The 14504-nt window shown below is 39.2% G+C and overlaps 1 protein-coding gene across 1 annotated transcript; it reads left to right on the top strand.

The window, feature by feature from the left end:
* Positions 1-3756: 3756 nt before the first annotated feature.
* On the top strand, positions 3757-5333 carry LOC109181226 (uncharacterized mitochondrial protein AtMg00810-like). Its single transcript, XM_019330979.1, has 3 exons — positions 3757-3954; positions 4165-4251; positions 4371-5333. Exons 1-3 carry the CDS (start codon positions 3757-3759, stop codon positions 5331-5333), a joined length of 1248 nt encoding a protein of 415 aa, XP_019186524.1.
* The last annotated feature ends 9171 nt before the right edge of the window (positions 5334-14504 follow it).

The raw sequence follows: 14504 nt of genomic DNA, 5'->3' as shown, positions 1-14504 counted from the left end.
GGTCCGATGAATACTTGAGATTATACATAGAGGTGGTGTTCAAGGTGTTAGGTGACGGAATGTGTAGGGTGAAAGTTGAGGAAAGCTTTTTTTTTTTTTTTGTTAATTAAATGAAAGTGATTGTACTTACAATAAGCTTTGTACTAAATATCTCTTCCATTTATTAATTAGATTAGAGAAAGCAACTTGAGACTGAAATTAAAGGGTATGTACATGCAACCTGGGATATGATCTCAGTTTTCATTATCCATTTTCACATTCTTTTACATATATTCCTTGATCCTAAATTATCAAGTTTCTTAGGTGGGTCTAGGATTTTTTTATTTTTTTATTTTTAAACATAAGATAATAGATCAAAAATAAACTTATTGGTTTTAGTTAGTTATTTCAGTTATTTAAAAATTGAATGCACCAAATCTAAACTTGGATAATCGCAATTCATTTGCATATTTTTTATTAAAAAAAAAGTGGAACACAAAATAACGAACTTTTAGATTTACGGAAAGCGCACAACCACTGCTTAACGGTAAGGTAAACCAAAATAGTTGACCGACTTAAATTAAGATGGAGCGTTATGCTGTGTAACCGTGTGCATCATAAAATCGATGTTGTTTTGATGTCCAACTTAAAAAAAAAAAAAATCAATTTCGATTGCCATTAACGGCGTTATGTTGTGCATAATTTGAATTATATAGTTCATTCATTCTTGATATATAGTTCATTCATTCTGGATATATAGTTCATTCATTCTGGATATATAGTTTAAATTATGCACAACATAACGCCGTTAACAGCAATCGAAACTGATTTTTTTTTTTAAGTCGGACGCGTCGTTTTTAATCAAAACGACGTCGTTTTTGCAACCGTGTGCACCATGTATGGTGCACACGGTTGCACGACATAATTTGCGAAGAAGCTAGGCAGTAGACAGATTTCACAAGAGTCGAAATTGAAATCTTGTAGTTGCTAAATTCACGATTTGACTAACTTGGCTTGAATTGTCCAAAAATAACAACTTTTATGAGTGTGATTCTAGTTTTTGGTCACATTATATTATATTTCAACTTTTAGTGGTTTTTTGTGTGTCTACAATCTAACGTGTAATATTTGTTCAACATATTAGGACTCTTATACTAGTAGTTCGTTAGGACTCTTTATCTACTCTCTATATTATTACTTGTACAGACTCAGTTACGATTGATATTCAATAATCAAATCCTCATCTGGTATCAGTTTCCAGGTTTATTCCATGGCAGCCTTGGGAGACAAAAATGACGGTTCTATTCGCGATTCTTCTGAACGGACTGTGTCCGAGGTTGCTCCCGTTCATCCCCACCCGGCTCCGAGTTTGTCTTCGGCACATCACTTTGTCTCGCTTAAGCTTACCGTCCACAATTATCTTTTTTGGAGGACTCAAATGCTTCCGTTCTTGGAGGGGCAGGGTCTCCTTGGTTATGTGGATGGTACGCACGCTTGTCCGACCGGTGCAGCACTGGTGGAGTCCACGGCGGAGAGCAGCGCTGCTACAGCGGCGTCGGGTTCGGCGTCGAAACAGTGGCGCCGGCAGGACAAGGCTATCTTGTCTCTTTTGATTTCGTCGCTGTCTGATGAGATGATGCATATGGCCGTTGGTCGGTCCACTTCCCGTGCCTTGTGGTTAGCCATCGAGCAGGAGCTCGGATCGGCGACTAGATCCCGTGCCTTGCGGCTTCTTGGCGAGTTGCAGGCGCTAACTCAGGGGGAGTCTTCTGTCTAGGACTATCTTGGCCGAGCGCGGATGCTTGTTGAGGACTTGGCGCTTGCTGGACGTCCGATCACGCTTGATGATCAAAATATTTATGTTTTTCGCGGGTTGCGGCCGGAGCTTCGTCCACTCGTTGCACCCTTGACGCGTGGCTCTCCGGTGACGTTGTCCGAGCTTTCGGACTATCTTACCTCTCAGGAATGGATTTGTGCGGCTGGCGGTGGTGGAGTTGGATCGCCGGCAGTTTTGGCTGTGAACCGCGGCCGTGGTGGCGGTCGCGTGCATGGCGGACAGAGTCGTGGTGGCTCGGGCAGTGGAGGCTCGGGTCGCGGTGGTGGCCGAGGCCGAGGAGGCCGGGGTCGGTCTGATGTGCGGTGTCAGATTTGTGATAAACAGGGGCATTCTGCGTTGAATTGCTATCGCAGGTATTCTGAGACACCCGGTCCTCAGGTTCACATGGCTTATTCCGGAGATATGGGTGGCTCGGTTGATTCTCATCAGTGGTTTCCTGACACGGGTGCCACGAACCATGCGACACCTGACTCCTCGGTGTTGACTTCCGCTGCTGGCTATGATGGTTCTGACACTCTCCGGGTTGGCAATGGTACAGGTATGACTATACTTAGTGTTGGTTCTGCTTCGATAGCCGCTTCTAATAAACTTTTTCGTTTAAATGATGTCTTGCATGTCCCTGGCTTGTCGTCGTCTTTACTTTCTGTTCAGCGTTTTGCTCGGGATAATCGTGTCTTTTTTGAGTTTCATTCTGAGTATTTTCTTGTGAAGGATCTCTTGACCAAGGAGGTGCTTTTTAAGGGGGGCGCGTCGGGAGGTTTATATACTTGGCCTGTTTCCTGTCGTAGTCCGTCTGCTAATGTTGCTGCGCGTGTCTCGTCTTCTACTTGGCACCAACGGCTTGGTCATCCACACACACAAGTTCTGCGTCAAATTTTACAATTGTTTGGTGTTAGTCAATTTAATTCTAGTGAATTGTCCAATGTTTGTTCGTCTTGTCAGTTAGGGAAATCTTCCCGTTTTCCATTACCTCGTGTAGCTACTTCGAGTACTCGTGTATTAGAACTCGTGTATACTGATATTTGGGGCCCTGCGCCAATAAAATCTGTTAATGGTTTTCGTTACTTCGTTTTGTTTGTGGATGATTTTACACGTTTTGTTTGGTTCTATCCTATGCGTGCCAAAACCGATATCTATGCTATCTTTGACCGTTTTCGCTCTCTTGTTGAGCGATCATTCTCTCACAAAATAATTGCAATTCAATCTGATTTAGGGGGAGAGTACAAAAAGCTCCACTCTACGTTTGAGTCTCTTGGTATTCGCCACAGGCAGTCCTGTGCGTATACGCACGAGCAGAATGGTCGGGTAGAGCGTCGCCATAGGCATATAGTTGAAACTGGGTTGGCATTAATGGCTCAGGCTTCTGTTCCCTCTAGATATTGGGATTTTGCGTTTGAAACGGCAGTCTATTTGATTAATAAGATGCTTACTCGGGTTTTAGACAATGAGTCTCCCCATTATCGTCTGCATCGGTCCCCTCCGTCTTATTCCTTTTTGCGAGTGTTTGGTTGTCTTTGTTTTCCTCTACTGCGTCCATATAATCGTAATAAACTGCAGTATCGTTCGTCTCCGTGTATTTTCTTGGGTTATCCTGACTCTTTCCGTGGCTATCGTTGTCTAGATACTGTCACTAATAAAGTCTTTATCTGTCGCCATGTGCGATTCGATGAGGCTGTTTTTCCATTTGCTAGTGGTGTTTCTACGCAGGTTGTTGCTAAGCCCGGGCTGTCCCGTGGGGTGTTGCCCCCGTTGTTGCTGTTCCTGCGCCGGTTTTGCCTGCTAGGGAGGAGCGGCCGGTTTCTACTCCCGTGGTTCCGGATTCGGATTCTAGTGAGCGGACTGTATCTGATTGTGGGCAGGTTGCCCGTCGTGGTCGGCCGCGTCGGGGTCGTGGTGCCAAGGTTGTTGGGCCGCGGTCTCATGTGATGGGCACACGGAGTATGGGCCCTAAGGATCATGTTGCTTTGTTCACTACTGCTGATGATCTTGAGCCCACGTGTTACTCGCAGGTCGTGCGCCATCCAGAGTGGCGTGAGGCCATGGATGTGGAGTTTAATGCTTTGCTACAGAACCATACATGGCGTCTTGTTCCTTACACTCCGGGTATGAATGTTGTGGGGTGTAAGTGGGTATTTCGGGTCAGTGAAATGCGGATGGATCTGTTGACCGTCACAAGGCCCGGCTGGTGGCTAAGGGTTTTAATCAGGTTGCCGGGAAAGACTTTTTTGAGACATTCAGTCCGGTTGTCAAGCCCACCACGGTTCGGCTTTTACTTTCCTTAGCTTACTCCCGTGGTTGGTCCATTCGGCAACTGGATGTTCACAATGCATTTCTGAATGGTTCTCTAGCTGAGACAGTGTATATGCGTCAGCCGCCTGGCTACGAGGACAAAACGAAACCGGATCATGTGTGCTTTCTGCAACGTTCTCTTTATGGTTTGAAGTAGGCCCCTCGTGCTTGGTTCACTCGGTTGCACGATTTTCTTTGTTCTGTTGGCTTTGTTCCTTCTAAAACTGACGTGTCATTATTTATCTATTCTGACGGTGCTGTGCAGTTGTATTTTTTGGTGTATGTTGATGACATTCTGGTCATGGGCTCGGACTCACAGCGGGTCTCAGGAATTGTGGCCAAGCTGGTTGCAGAGTTCAAGATTCGGGATATGGGGGCTCCGTCCTTTTTTCTTGGCATTGAGACTGTGCCGTTCTCGGATGGTGTTCTCCTCTCTCAGAGGCGTTATATCCAGGACATTCTTAAGCGGGCCGGCATGGTGGATTGCAAGCTGGTCTCGACCCCAGTTTCAGTTGTTCGGTCTGATGATGCTGACACCACTCCTTATGCCGATCCCACTCACTATCGCAGCATTGCGGGTGCCCTGCAGTACTTGACTGTGACTCGCCCTGATTTATCTTATGCAGTCAATAGGCTTTGTCAGCACATGCAGTCTCCTACCACGGCTGATTGGAGTCTGATGAAGCGGGTGTTACGGTATGTTAAGGGTACTCTTGGTCTTGGACTCAGTATTCGCAGGTCTCTGTCTACTGCTGTTCATGCTTTTTCTGACTCGGATTGGGCTGGCAATCCGGATGATAGGAAGTCAACCAGTGGCTTTGCGGTCTACGTGGGCACCAATCTGGTTTCCTGGTCATGCAGAAAGCAGCGCACGGTGGCGCGTTCGTCTACAGAAGCTGAATACAATGCTCTAGCTGATGTCTCAGCTGAGGTTACGTGGCTCGTTTCACTTCTTAAAGAGATTGGTTTTCCGCCGGCTTCTGCGCCAACTCTGTGGTGTGACAACTTGGGTGCCACCTACCTGTGCTCGAACCCGGTATTTCATGCCCGAACGAAGCATGTGGAGATTGATTATCATTTCGTTCGCGACAAGGTTGCAAAGAAGGAGATTCAGGTTCACTTTATTTCTACAAAGGATCAACTAGCAGATGTTTTCACCAAGGCTCTTCCGTCTACTCGGTTTTCTTTTCTACGGGGCAAACTCAATGTTGCAGCTGCTCCGTCTTGAGTTTGAGGGGGAGTATTAGGACTCTTATACTAGTAGTTCGTTAGGACTCTTTATCTACTCTCTATATTATTACTTGTACAGACTCAGTTACGATTGATATTCAATAATCAAATCCTCATCCAACATGATTATAGAACTTGAGACCTTCTATTTGGAATGGTAACAATAATGTCATCAAACCAAGTCACAATGTACTTGGTGATTTATCTGGTGTGTTGGAGACTAAAAAATAAATTTTTTAATTTTTGTGAATTGCAATAAGATATTTTTAAAAAAAAAATCTTTTGTATATTTGTATGATAAAAGGAAAAAAAAAAAGAAAAAAAGAAAAGCATGAAGATTAGAATTATTGTTAATGAAAGAAGCTTTTTCCAATAGCAAGAATCACTATGTAGAATTGAATTATATTATGAAACTCTTTATCTCAGACAAGTTGAAGTACAGTTATGATATATAACTCAAAATTCAATACATAAGTTAATTTGTTTTTCTAACTCTAAACTAAAACATGTACAATCATTCGCCTCGACTATCTTTCAATAAACTACTTATTGTCACTTCTTTCGATTACCGTTTAATACTTCAGTAATTGGAATTGGAATCGGAATCGAAATGGTATTAAATACTTGGTAATGGTAATGAGTTTTAGTAAAAGTATTTAACATGTTTGGTAATAGGGTAGAATGAGAATGGTTACTAATAGTAGTGCTTGAGAATGAATAAGAGAATGAAATCAAAATCTTTTTGCGTACCAAAAAGAAAGAAATTAAAAACCATTTTGTAAGTGTTAAGTTTTCCTCTCGCTAGTTTTCGCGAGTTTCGTCTTCTCCAAGTGTGAGATCTTCTCTGCTCTACACCACTTCTCTTCTGCTTCTTCCTTCCCTTCATCATGACGAATGCACATGCTTCATCGTCATACACCAATCTGGCCATGGCAGATCTAGACGATGAAGGCGTGGTGCACACTACACCAAATCAGGCATTTAGTGACGATTTTTTTTTTTTTTTTTTGCGTTTATCAGCGGTTCCAAACCGCCACTAGTGTGTTTAGCGGCGGTTATTCAACCGTGTCCAAATAGTGTATCGCGAAGCATTTAGCGGCGGTTTTCTACAACCGCGGGAATTAATGAAAAATTTATTTCGCGGCGATTTTGAATGCATTTAGCGGCAGTTTCGTAACCGCCGCTAAAATGAGGTAGTTTTCTTTTGCTTTTAGCGGCGGTTACAAAACCGCCTCTAAAATAAGACAGTTTTCTTTTTCCTTTTTCCTTCTAGCGGCGGTTTAGAATAAATTTTTTTTTTTCAAATTTTAGTGGCGGTTTTTAAATGTCGCTAAATTTTTTACTTTATTTATTTTTAAAAGAGTAAATACCCAAAATGGTCCCTCGACTATAGCTAAATTCACAAATTGGTCCTCGACTTTCAATTTCAACCAATTAAGTCCTTAACTTTGCAATTTTAACACGATTTGGTCCTCCGTCTATTTGACCGTTTGTTGACTGTGATTTTTGAGGATATATATGTAATTTCATGGTCCATTGTCGGTTTTTTAAGGTTCCGGTTGCATTTTCAGACCGCATTGTTACATTTGAATCCATTGCCGAAAGCAATCTGCCAAATCATGTCGCCTTCTTCATCCTCCCTTTGGATTCAATGTAGTTGAGTTCGTATCAGAGCGAAGAAGACAACGTGTTTCTGAACCGGTGCAGCGTCATTTTGGAGGCTTCCACGTGCGTAATAATCTCCACGCTAACCACCAGGGCGTTAGAGTTGGGGTGCACGTACAGGAGGTCACGTGCGAGATCGATCGAGATTAGGCCGGCGCTGCACCCCATGCCGGAGAGATTATAGCTTTTGATAGACAGATCGGCGAAATCCCTAGAGCGGCTCTACGAGAAAGCCGTGACTCCAAACAACGTCAACAAGCTGAACTGGCTCGTGATCCCTAAGCAGCAAGCGGAGAAGCACTTCCCCCTCCGAAACCGGAGAAACACTTCCCCCTCCGAAGCAGCGCCGTCACCTCCAAGAGCGCAACGTTCTCTTGAGCTTTGCACATGAAATTACATAAATATCCTCATAGATCACGGTCAACAAATGGTCAAATAGACGGGGGACCAAATCGTGTTAAAATTACAAAGTTAAGGACTTAATTGGTTGAAATTGAAAGTCAAGGACCAATTTGTGAATTTAGCTATAGTCGAGGGACCATTTTGGATATTTACTCTTTTTAAAATTTTTAGCGACGGTTATTAAATGTCACTAAATAATTTTTTGCTTGCATAATTAAGTGTAGCTAAATGTTTTATAATTATCATGTAATTATATTTCTTCAAAAATCTTTATATTGCAATCACAAATTAACTCTATGTACATATTAATTGGAAAGAAAATCAATTGTAACTAATATTTGTCAAATAATTGTAACAGAAACAAAGAATCTTTATATAGTAGAAGCTAATAGTTCTTAGAAAAAAGAGCAATATTAAATTTGTCCAATAGTCAAAATAACATAAGAATCACTTTAGATCTTCTTGCAGTTAACAAAGGCCAAAAAGAATTACGGCTTGAGTCCTAAACATGTAAGACCATTAATGTGCGAGACTCTATCTTTTTTTCCCCTTGATGTAATTAAATTAGTTAATCACCAAAAATGCATGACTCTAGCAGTATCTGACCTGGAATTATTATTTCTAACAGTCTTAGCATTTCCAAATGCTTCAGGTACCGGATTTGACTGCACGTCTGCACATACATCATAAAAAGTAAATTTAAGAGGGCAATAAGAAAAGTTTAGAGCTTGAAACTCCTTCCCCAAGGATAACAGTGCTTTGAATAAATATGAAAATGATTTTAAGATATTAGTAAACCATAACAATAAGTACATGTATGTATTCCACTAACTATTTAAAAATTTTGAGCTCTCACATCTCTTTATCAAGGCCTCTGGCGTCTTCTTGTTCATCATCTCAAAAATTAAACTTATTGTCACTAATTTGGTTCAAAAGTTACATTTCCACTGACATAAGCTCTTTTAGTGTAGATGCATATTTGTTACTTCATCTAATGAGATCACAATCACAAAATGTACTTTCCAAAATTTGTGCATATGAAGTTCATAATCAAAATGAAATAGGAAAAAAAAACTAATTCCACATTGATTTATTTCATTTAATCCTACCTAAAAACAACGTTTGGATTGTAGCTCTATTGCCTTTTTCTTGACCAGCATCCATCACGTTAGAATTACCATATTTAGTATATACGGAATATATAATAAGGCATAGTATATATGGTTACCTTTACTTTGAAACAAGGCAATGACATATGTTTTTCAAACACAGAAGACAATAAGTCTTTAAAATAACCGCAATGACTTTTGAATATGTAAGGCCAGAAAGAGATCATAAAACAGATAATCCACAAATGTGAATTGCTTTATATGTTGTGTTGTGTTGTTCCAACATTGAGAGAGAATCCACAAATTTCAAATAACCAGATAGGAATTAGCAAGATTTCAATGAGAACTAATCATAGATTTAATTATTATTATTATTATTATTATTAAATATAATAATAAAAAGGAAATAGATCAATTGCAGTAAATTAAAGAAAAGTAAAGAAGTAATGCTTGATCTGATATGACCACCACAAAATTGGTTTGGTGAGTTAGGGTTCAATTTTATTTATTTTTAACTTACTTCTTTGATTGATCATTTATTTTTGCATCTTAATCTTAATACCACAAAATTGGTTTGGTGAGTTAGGGTTCAATTTTATTTTTTTTTAACTTACTTCTTTGATTGATCATTTATTTTTGCATCTTAATCTTAATAATTAATTCGTTACGGCTCCATCTGTTGCATATTTAGGAAACAATATAAACAATAAGTGGTATTAGGCTAAGTGTTGGTGGGGAAAAGATTTCGTTGAGCAAATGTTCTCTTTCATAAAAAGCTATGTACGGAAATAGTAGAGAGTCTTAATTAAGATCTTTGAAAATCTATCAATATTAAAATCATGCAAAGAATTTTCTCCTTCCAAAACTTTTTAAATCTTTCAAATTGCAAGAAATCTTTCTTCATGGTATCAGAGCTGACCCTCAGAATTTCTTCAGGGTATCAGAGCTGACCCTCAGAATTTCTTCATTGTGTTAGAGCTGACCATCAGAATTTCTTCATTGTATCAGAGCTAACCCCATGCCAAAGGAAATAGATTCGAATCTCACTGTCACCCGATAAAAAAATAAATAAACAAATTTCGTTCGTCATTTGTAGCATTTGTAAACTCCTGTGTAAATAGCACGCGGACGCGGACGCGGAGGCAGAGGTGAAGATGGAGGCGGAGATGGAGGCAGATGTGATAATCCCTCGCCGCCGCCCCCGCCACCTCCTAATCCCCAACGAGTTTCGCTCAAAAAATTAAGGCTTATGGTTTTTTGCTCATATCCATTTGCACAATTGGCGTAGTGTCATTGTATAAGTCACACCCCTTCCTCAACTTTGTTTGTCTCGTTCTTTGTCCCGCTTTTCCCACCAGCTCCGCCGTTCCTCTTACGGCTTTTCGCAACCTCTTCCTTCCTCCTTTGAATTTTTCGAACTATGTCATTGCTCCAACCGGATTTCCCAACTACGCCGTTCCTCCTCTCGGATTTCCCAACTACGTCGTTCCTCCTCCCGGATTTCCCAACTACACTGTTCTCCTCCCAGATTTCCAAACTACGCCGTTCCTCCTCCGGCTTTTCCCAACTACGACATTCCTCCTCCGACTTATCCCAACAACTACGTTCCTTCTCCGGCTTTTTCCCAACCCCCTTCCTTCTCTCGTTCTTCCCTACGAGAATTCTCCTCCACACCAGCCTTACTTCAAGTGTGGTCATAAGTTTTTCCTATTCAGAACTGCACACCTCAAAATTGGTTTGGTGAGCTATGGTTCATTTTCATTTTCTTTTTTGTTTTTTTTGTTTTTTTGTTTTTTTTTAAAAAAAAATCTTCTTTAATTGATCATTTATTTTTGTATCTTAATCTTAATTATTAATTCGTTATATTGATTATGTTTTGTATGTAGGTATTTACACATTTTTTATATGATCCAACTTGGCATAAGTTGATGATCAATTTTGCATCAGTATTGTAAAAATTTGGCCATGCAATCCAGGTATCTATGTGATTATTTTTCGTTTTTTATTCCAAGCTCCATCTCTGGCTTCATTTTCACGACAAGAAAAATGTTCATCTCTAGCTTTTGGGATAACTAATGATGAACAATTTCTATTACTGCTCCATCTGTTGCATATGTAGGAAAAAATATAAACAATTAGTAGTATTAGGCTAAGTGTTAGTGGGAAAAGATTTTGTTGAGTAAATGTTCTTTTTTCATAAAAAGCTATGTATAGAAATAGTAGTCTTAATTAAGATCTTTGAAAATCTAGCAATATTAAAATTATGTAAAGAATTTTCTTCTTCCAAAACTTTTCTAATCTTTCACATTGCAAGAAATCTTCTTTCATTGTATCAGAGCTGACCCTCAGAATTTCTTCATGGTATCAAAGATGACCATCATAATTTCTTCATTGTATCAGAGTTAACCCCATGCCAAAGGAAATAGATTCGAATCTCGATGTCACGCGATAAAAATAAATAAATAAACAAATTTCATTCGTCATATGTAGCCAAGGCCGGCCCTGGGCATGTTTGCCCAGGGCCATTGCACAAGGCCCCCAATTTTTGGGGGCCCCAATTAATAAAAAAATATTATATATACTATACAGCCTGCTGCTGTATAGTATATATAAATTTATTCTTCCAATTGGGCCCCCTTAAAATTGGGGGCCTAATTATTAAAAAAAAAATATATATATATATATATATATATATATATATATATATATATATAGTACACAACACGGTAATACCTAAACCCTAATTTGTATTTTCCCTAATCCATTTTTCTTGCAATCACTCCGGTCAGAGTCTGGAATTGAACCAATCGTTTATAAATTATAAGCAAATTCATTATTCTCAAGGTCCTCCAATTCTTCATCGGGTAATTATTAAACTTATCATACTAATTATTTAAATTATTTTATAATTATTATTTTTTAACATGGGTGGCTTTAATAATTTTGAATATTGAATAATATATTCAAGAGTTTGTTTCTTGATTAATTATATATTGATATATTTCTAAACAATTTTTTTTTCTTTACGATTTGGTAATTATGTTTTCTAGAAAATATTCATTTGAATCTGAAAAGCGTAAAATAAAAGTAGAATTTGATCAATTAACTCAATCTTAAAATAGAGCTCTTGAAAATTTCTTTACGAAAGAATACCAATTAGATGATCTGAGCAAAAAGATGATACCAAGAAAAATTTGTTAGATGCTAATAATTTTCATACATAAGATCAAAAATTTAAATGATAGTGTACACAACAATCATATGTATCACTATGACATAAGAATATTGCTAGTTGTTTAGATGGTGGTGGCCACAATGAAAACGAGATTTTGGGAGAATGATATGAAAAAAATTGGTGAAAGTTTTTGCGTCTAAATGTGGGCATGTCACTGTTTGAGTGAAATTTTAAATGTATTTTTTATATAATATTTCTATTTTGAGATTTTGTCACAATTTTTTAAACAACTATTATTTATATATACTAAATACTTGAAAATGGCCCACATTAAGATATCGAACAGGACCCCTGGTTTTATTGGAACGGCCCTGTTTGTAGCATTTGTAAACTCCTGTGTAAATGGCACGCGGACGCAAACACTAACGTGGACGCGGACGCGGAAACGGACGCGGAGGCAGAGGTGGAGACAGAGGCGGAGATGGATGCAGCTGTGATAATCCCTCGCCGCAGCCCCCCAGCCTCCTAATCCCCAGTGACTTTCACTCAAAAAATTAAGGCTTATGGTTTTTGGCTCCTATCCATTTGCGCACTTAGCGCAATGTCACTGTATAAGTCACACGCCTTCCTCAACTTCGTTTGTCCCTACAGAGTTCTCCTCCACACCAGCCTTACTTCAAGCGTGGTCATAAGTTTTTTCGTTTGAGAACTGCACACCTCAAAATTGGTTTGGTGAGCTAGGGTTCATTTTTTTTTTTAACTTACTTCTTTGATTGATCATTTATTTTTGCATCTTAATATTAATTATTAATTCGTTATATTGATTTTATAGGTATTTACACATCTTTTATGTGATCTAACTTGGTATAAGTTGAAGATCAGTTTTGCATTAATATTGCAGAAGTTTGGCCATGAAATTCTGGTAACTATGTGATTATTTTTCACTTTTTAATTCAAGTTCCATCTCTGGCTTCATTTTCACTACAAGAAAAATGGTAATATAAAAATGTTCATCTCTGACTTTTGAAATAACTAATGAGGAACAATTTATATTACTGCTCTATCTGTTACATATGTAGGAAACAATATTAACAATAAGTGGTATTAGGCTAAGTGTTAGGTGGGAAAAGATTTTGTTGAGCAAATGTTCTCTTTCAAAGAAAGTTATGTACGGAAATAGTAGTCTTAATTAAGATCTTTGAAAATCTATCAATATTAAAATAATGCAAAGAATTTTATCCTTCCAAAACTTTTTAAATCTTTCACATTGCAAGAAATCTTTCTTCATGGTATCAGAGCTGACCCTCAGAATTTCTTCATGGTATCAGAGTTGACCATCAGAATTTCTTCATTGTATCAGAGCTAACCCCATGCCAAAGGAAATAGATTCTAATCTCGTTGTCACCCGATAAAATAAATAAATAAACAAATTTCGTTTGTCATTTGTAGCATTTGTAAACTCCTGTGTAAATGGCACGTGGACGCGAACGCGGAGGTAGAGGGGGAGACGAAGGCGGAGATGAAGGCAGCTGTGATAATCCCTCGTCGCCGCCGCCTCCTAATCCACCTGCGACTTTCGCTCAAAAAATTAAGGCTTATGGTTTTTGGCTCCTATCCATTTGCTCAATTGGCGCAGTGTCATTGTATAAGTCACACCCCTTCCTCAACTTCGTTTGTCTCGTTCTTTGTCCCGCTTTTCCCACCAACTCCGTCGTTCCTCCTACGGCTTTTCCCAACCTCTTCCTTCCTTCTCCGAATTTTCCCAACTCACCATACCCGCGGTAAGGTGGTCTGTGCGAGTACATATTTTTTTCTTTTCTAAATACAATTAAAAGAACTTAGACACAGTGTTCTTATACTGAGCAACACACAAACAAAATTAGGAAAAAGAAATTTCAAAAAGGGAAGAAAAACAAAACAAAATAAAACAACCCTAAATCTCTTGCAAAGGTTTTTCTCAAATCAACCCACAAAACACTTCAGTCAACCCCGTTTGTCATCCCTGGCAATGGCACCATTTTGACAAGATCCCGCTTCCCTTTACGCTTGTGGTTCTTGATGAAGCGTAGTCAAAAGTGTGGAGTTATATGGGTAGGAATGGGATGATATGAAATAGATGATAAAACGGGGAGTCGGGGAGTTAGAACCACCCCGAGTGTCGTTCACTTGAGGATAACAACTTGGAGTTCGTGGAGGTCTACGTGTTGATTAACAAGATCCTAAACAAGAGACTTTTACTAAATGAGTTTGGGAAAATGAGGTATTGATAGTAAAAACGCGAACAAATTCAATTGAAATCTGTGGGTTTATTAAAGGATAAAGAGGAGGTCGGGTGATGTGCTGCTTATATGTGTTAGTGTAGGATGAAGGGATTCAAGGAAACGGAATTACTCAACTCAAGAGGACCTACGCCAAGTAGAGGCAACACGCCTACACCTCTAGGCAACAATCACTTGACCTAGGAATTTTGTCCCTAGCCTACAGCCCTTCCCGGACCTTGCCCTCTCGGATTGAAGGGCGGAAAAAATGGTTGGCAAAGACTCCGGATAGCCACGATCTCTCGTCGACTATCCTCTCTCAAACCCTCTCACCTCTTGTGGTCATCAAAAGATAAGAAGCAATACAAAATCAAACATAACGAGAGCAAACAAGCAATTCCCAAATCCTAGATCCCTAGGAATTATAAATCCTAACACACAATGGCGAATCACACGCCCAACCTCACAACTACTTAGCTACACATCAAAGAGTTAACAATTCATCAATAGCAACAATCAAAAGAGTAAAGAATTGTTACCACAAAGATCTACTGAATCGA

Source organism: Ipomoea nil, unplaced genomic scaffold (assembly GCF_001879475.1).
Source record: "Ipomoea nil cultivar Tokyo-kokei standard unplaced genomic scaffold, Asagao_1.1 scaffold1043, whole genome shotgun sequence".
Classification (NCBI taxonomy): domain Eukaryota; kingdom Viridiplantae; phylum Streptophyta; class Magnoliopsida; order Solanales; family Convolvulaceae; genus Ipomoea; species Ipomoea nil.
The sequence above is the reverse complement of the archived record's forward strand: the minus strand, read 5'-3'. Positions and strand labels throughout refer to the sequence as shown.

Bases quoted from the DNA above. Each gene is read 5' to 3' on its own strand.
- LOC109181226 (XM_019330979.1), top strand. From the start codon at position 3,757: ATGGGCCCTAAGGATCATGTTGCTTTGTTCACTACTGCTGATGATCTT. The intron at 3,955-4,164 runs GTCAGTGAAATG...ATGGTTCTCTAG, and splicing joins GGTGTAAGTGGGTATTTCGG to CTGAGACAGTGTATATGCGT. The intron at 4,252-4,370 runs GTTTGAAGTAGG...GGTGCTGTGCAG, and splicing joins TCTGCAACGTTCTCTTTATG to TTGTATTTTTTGGTGTATGT.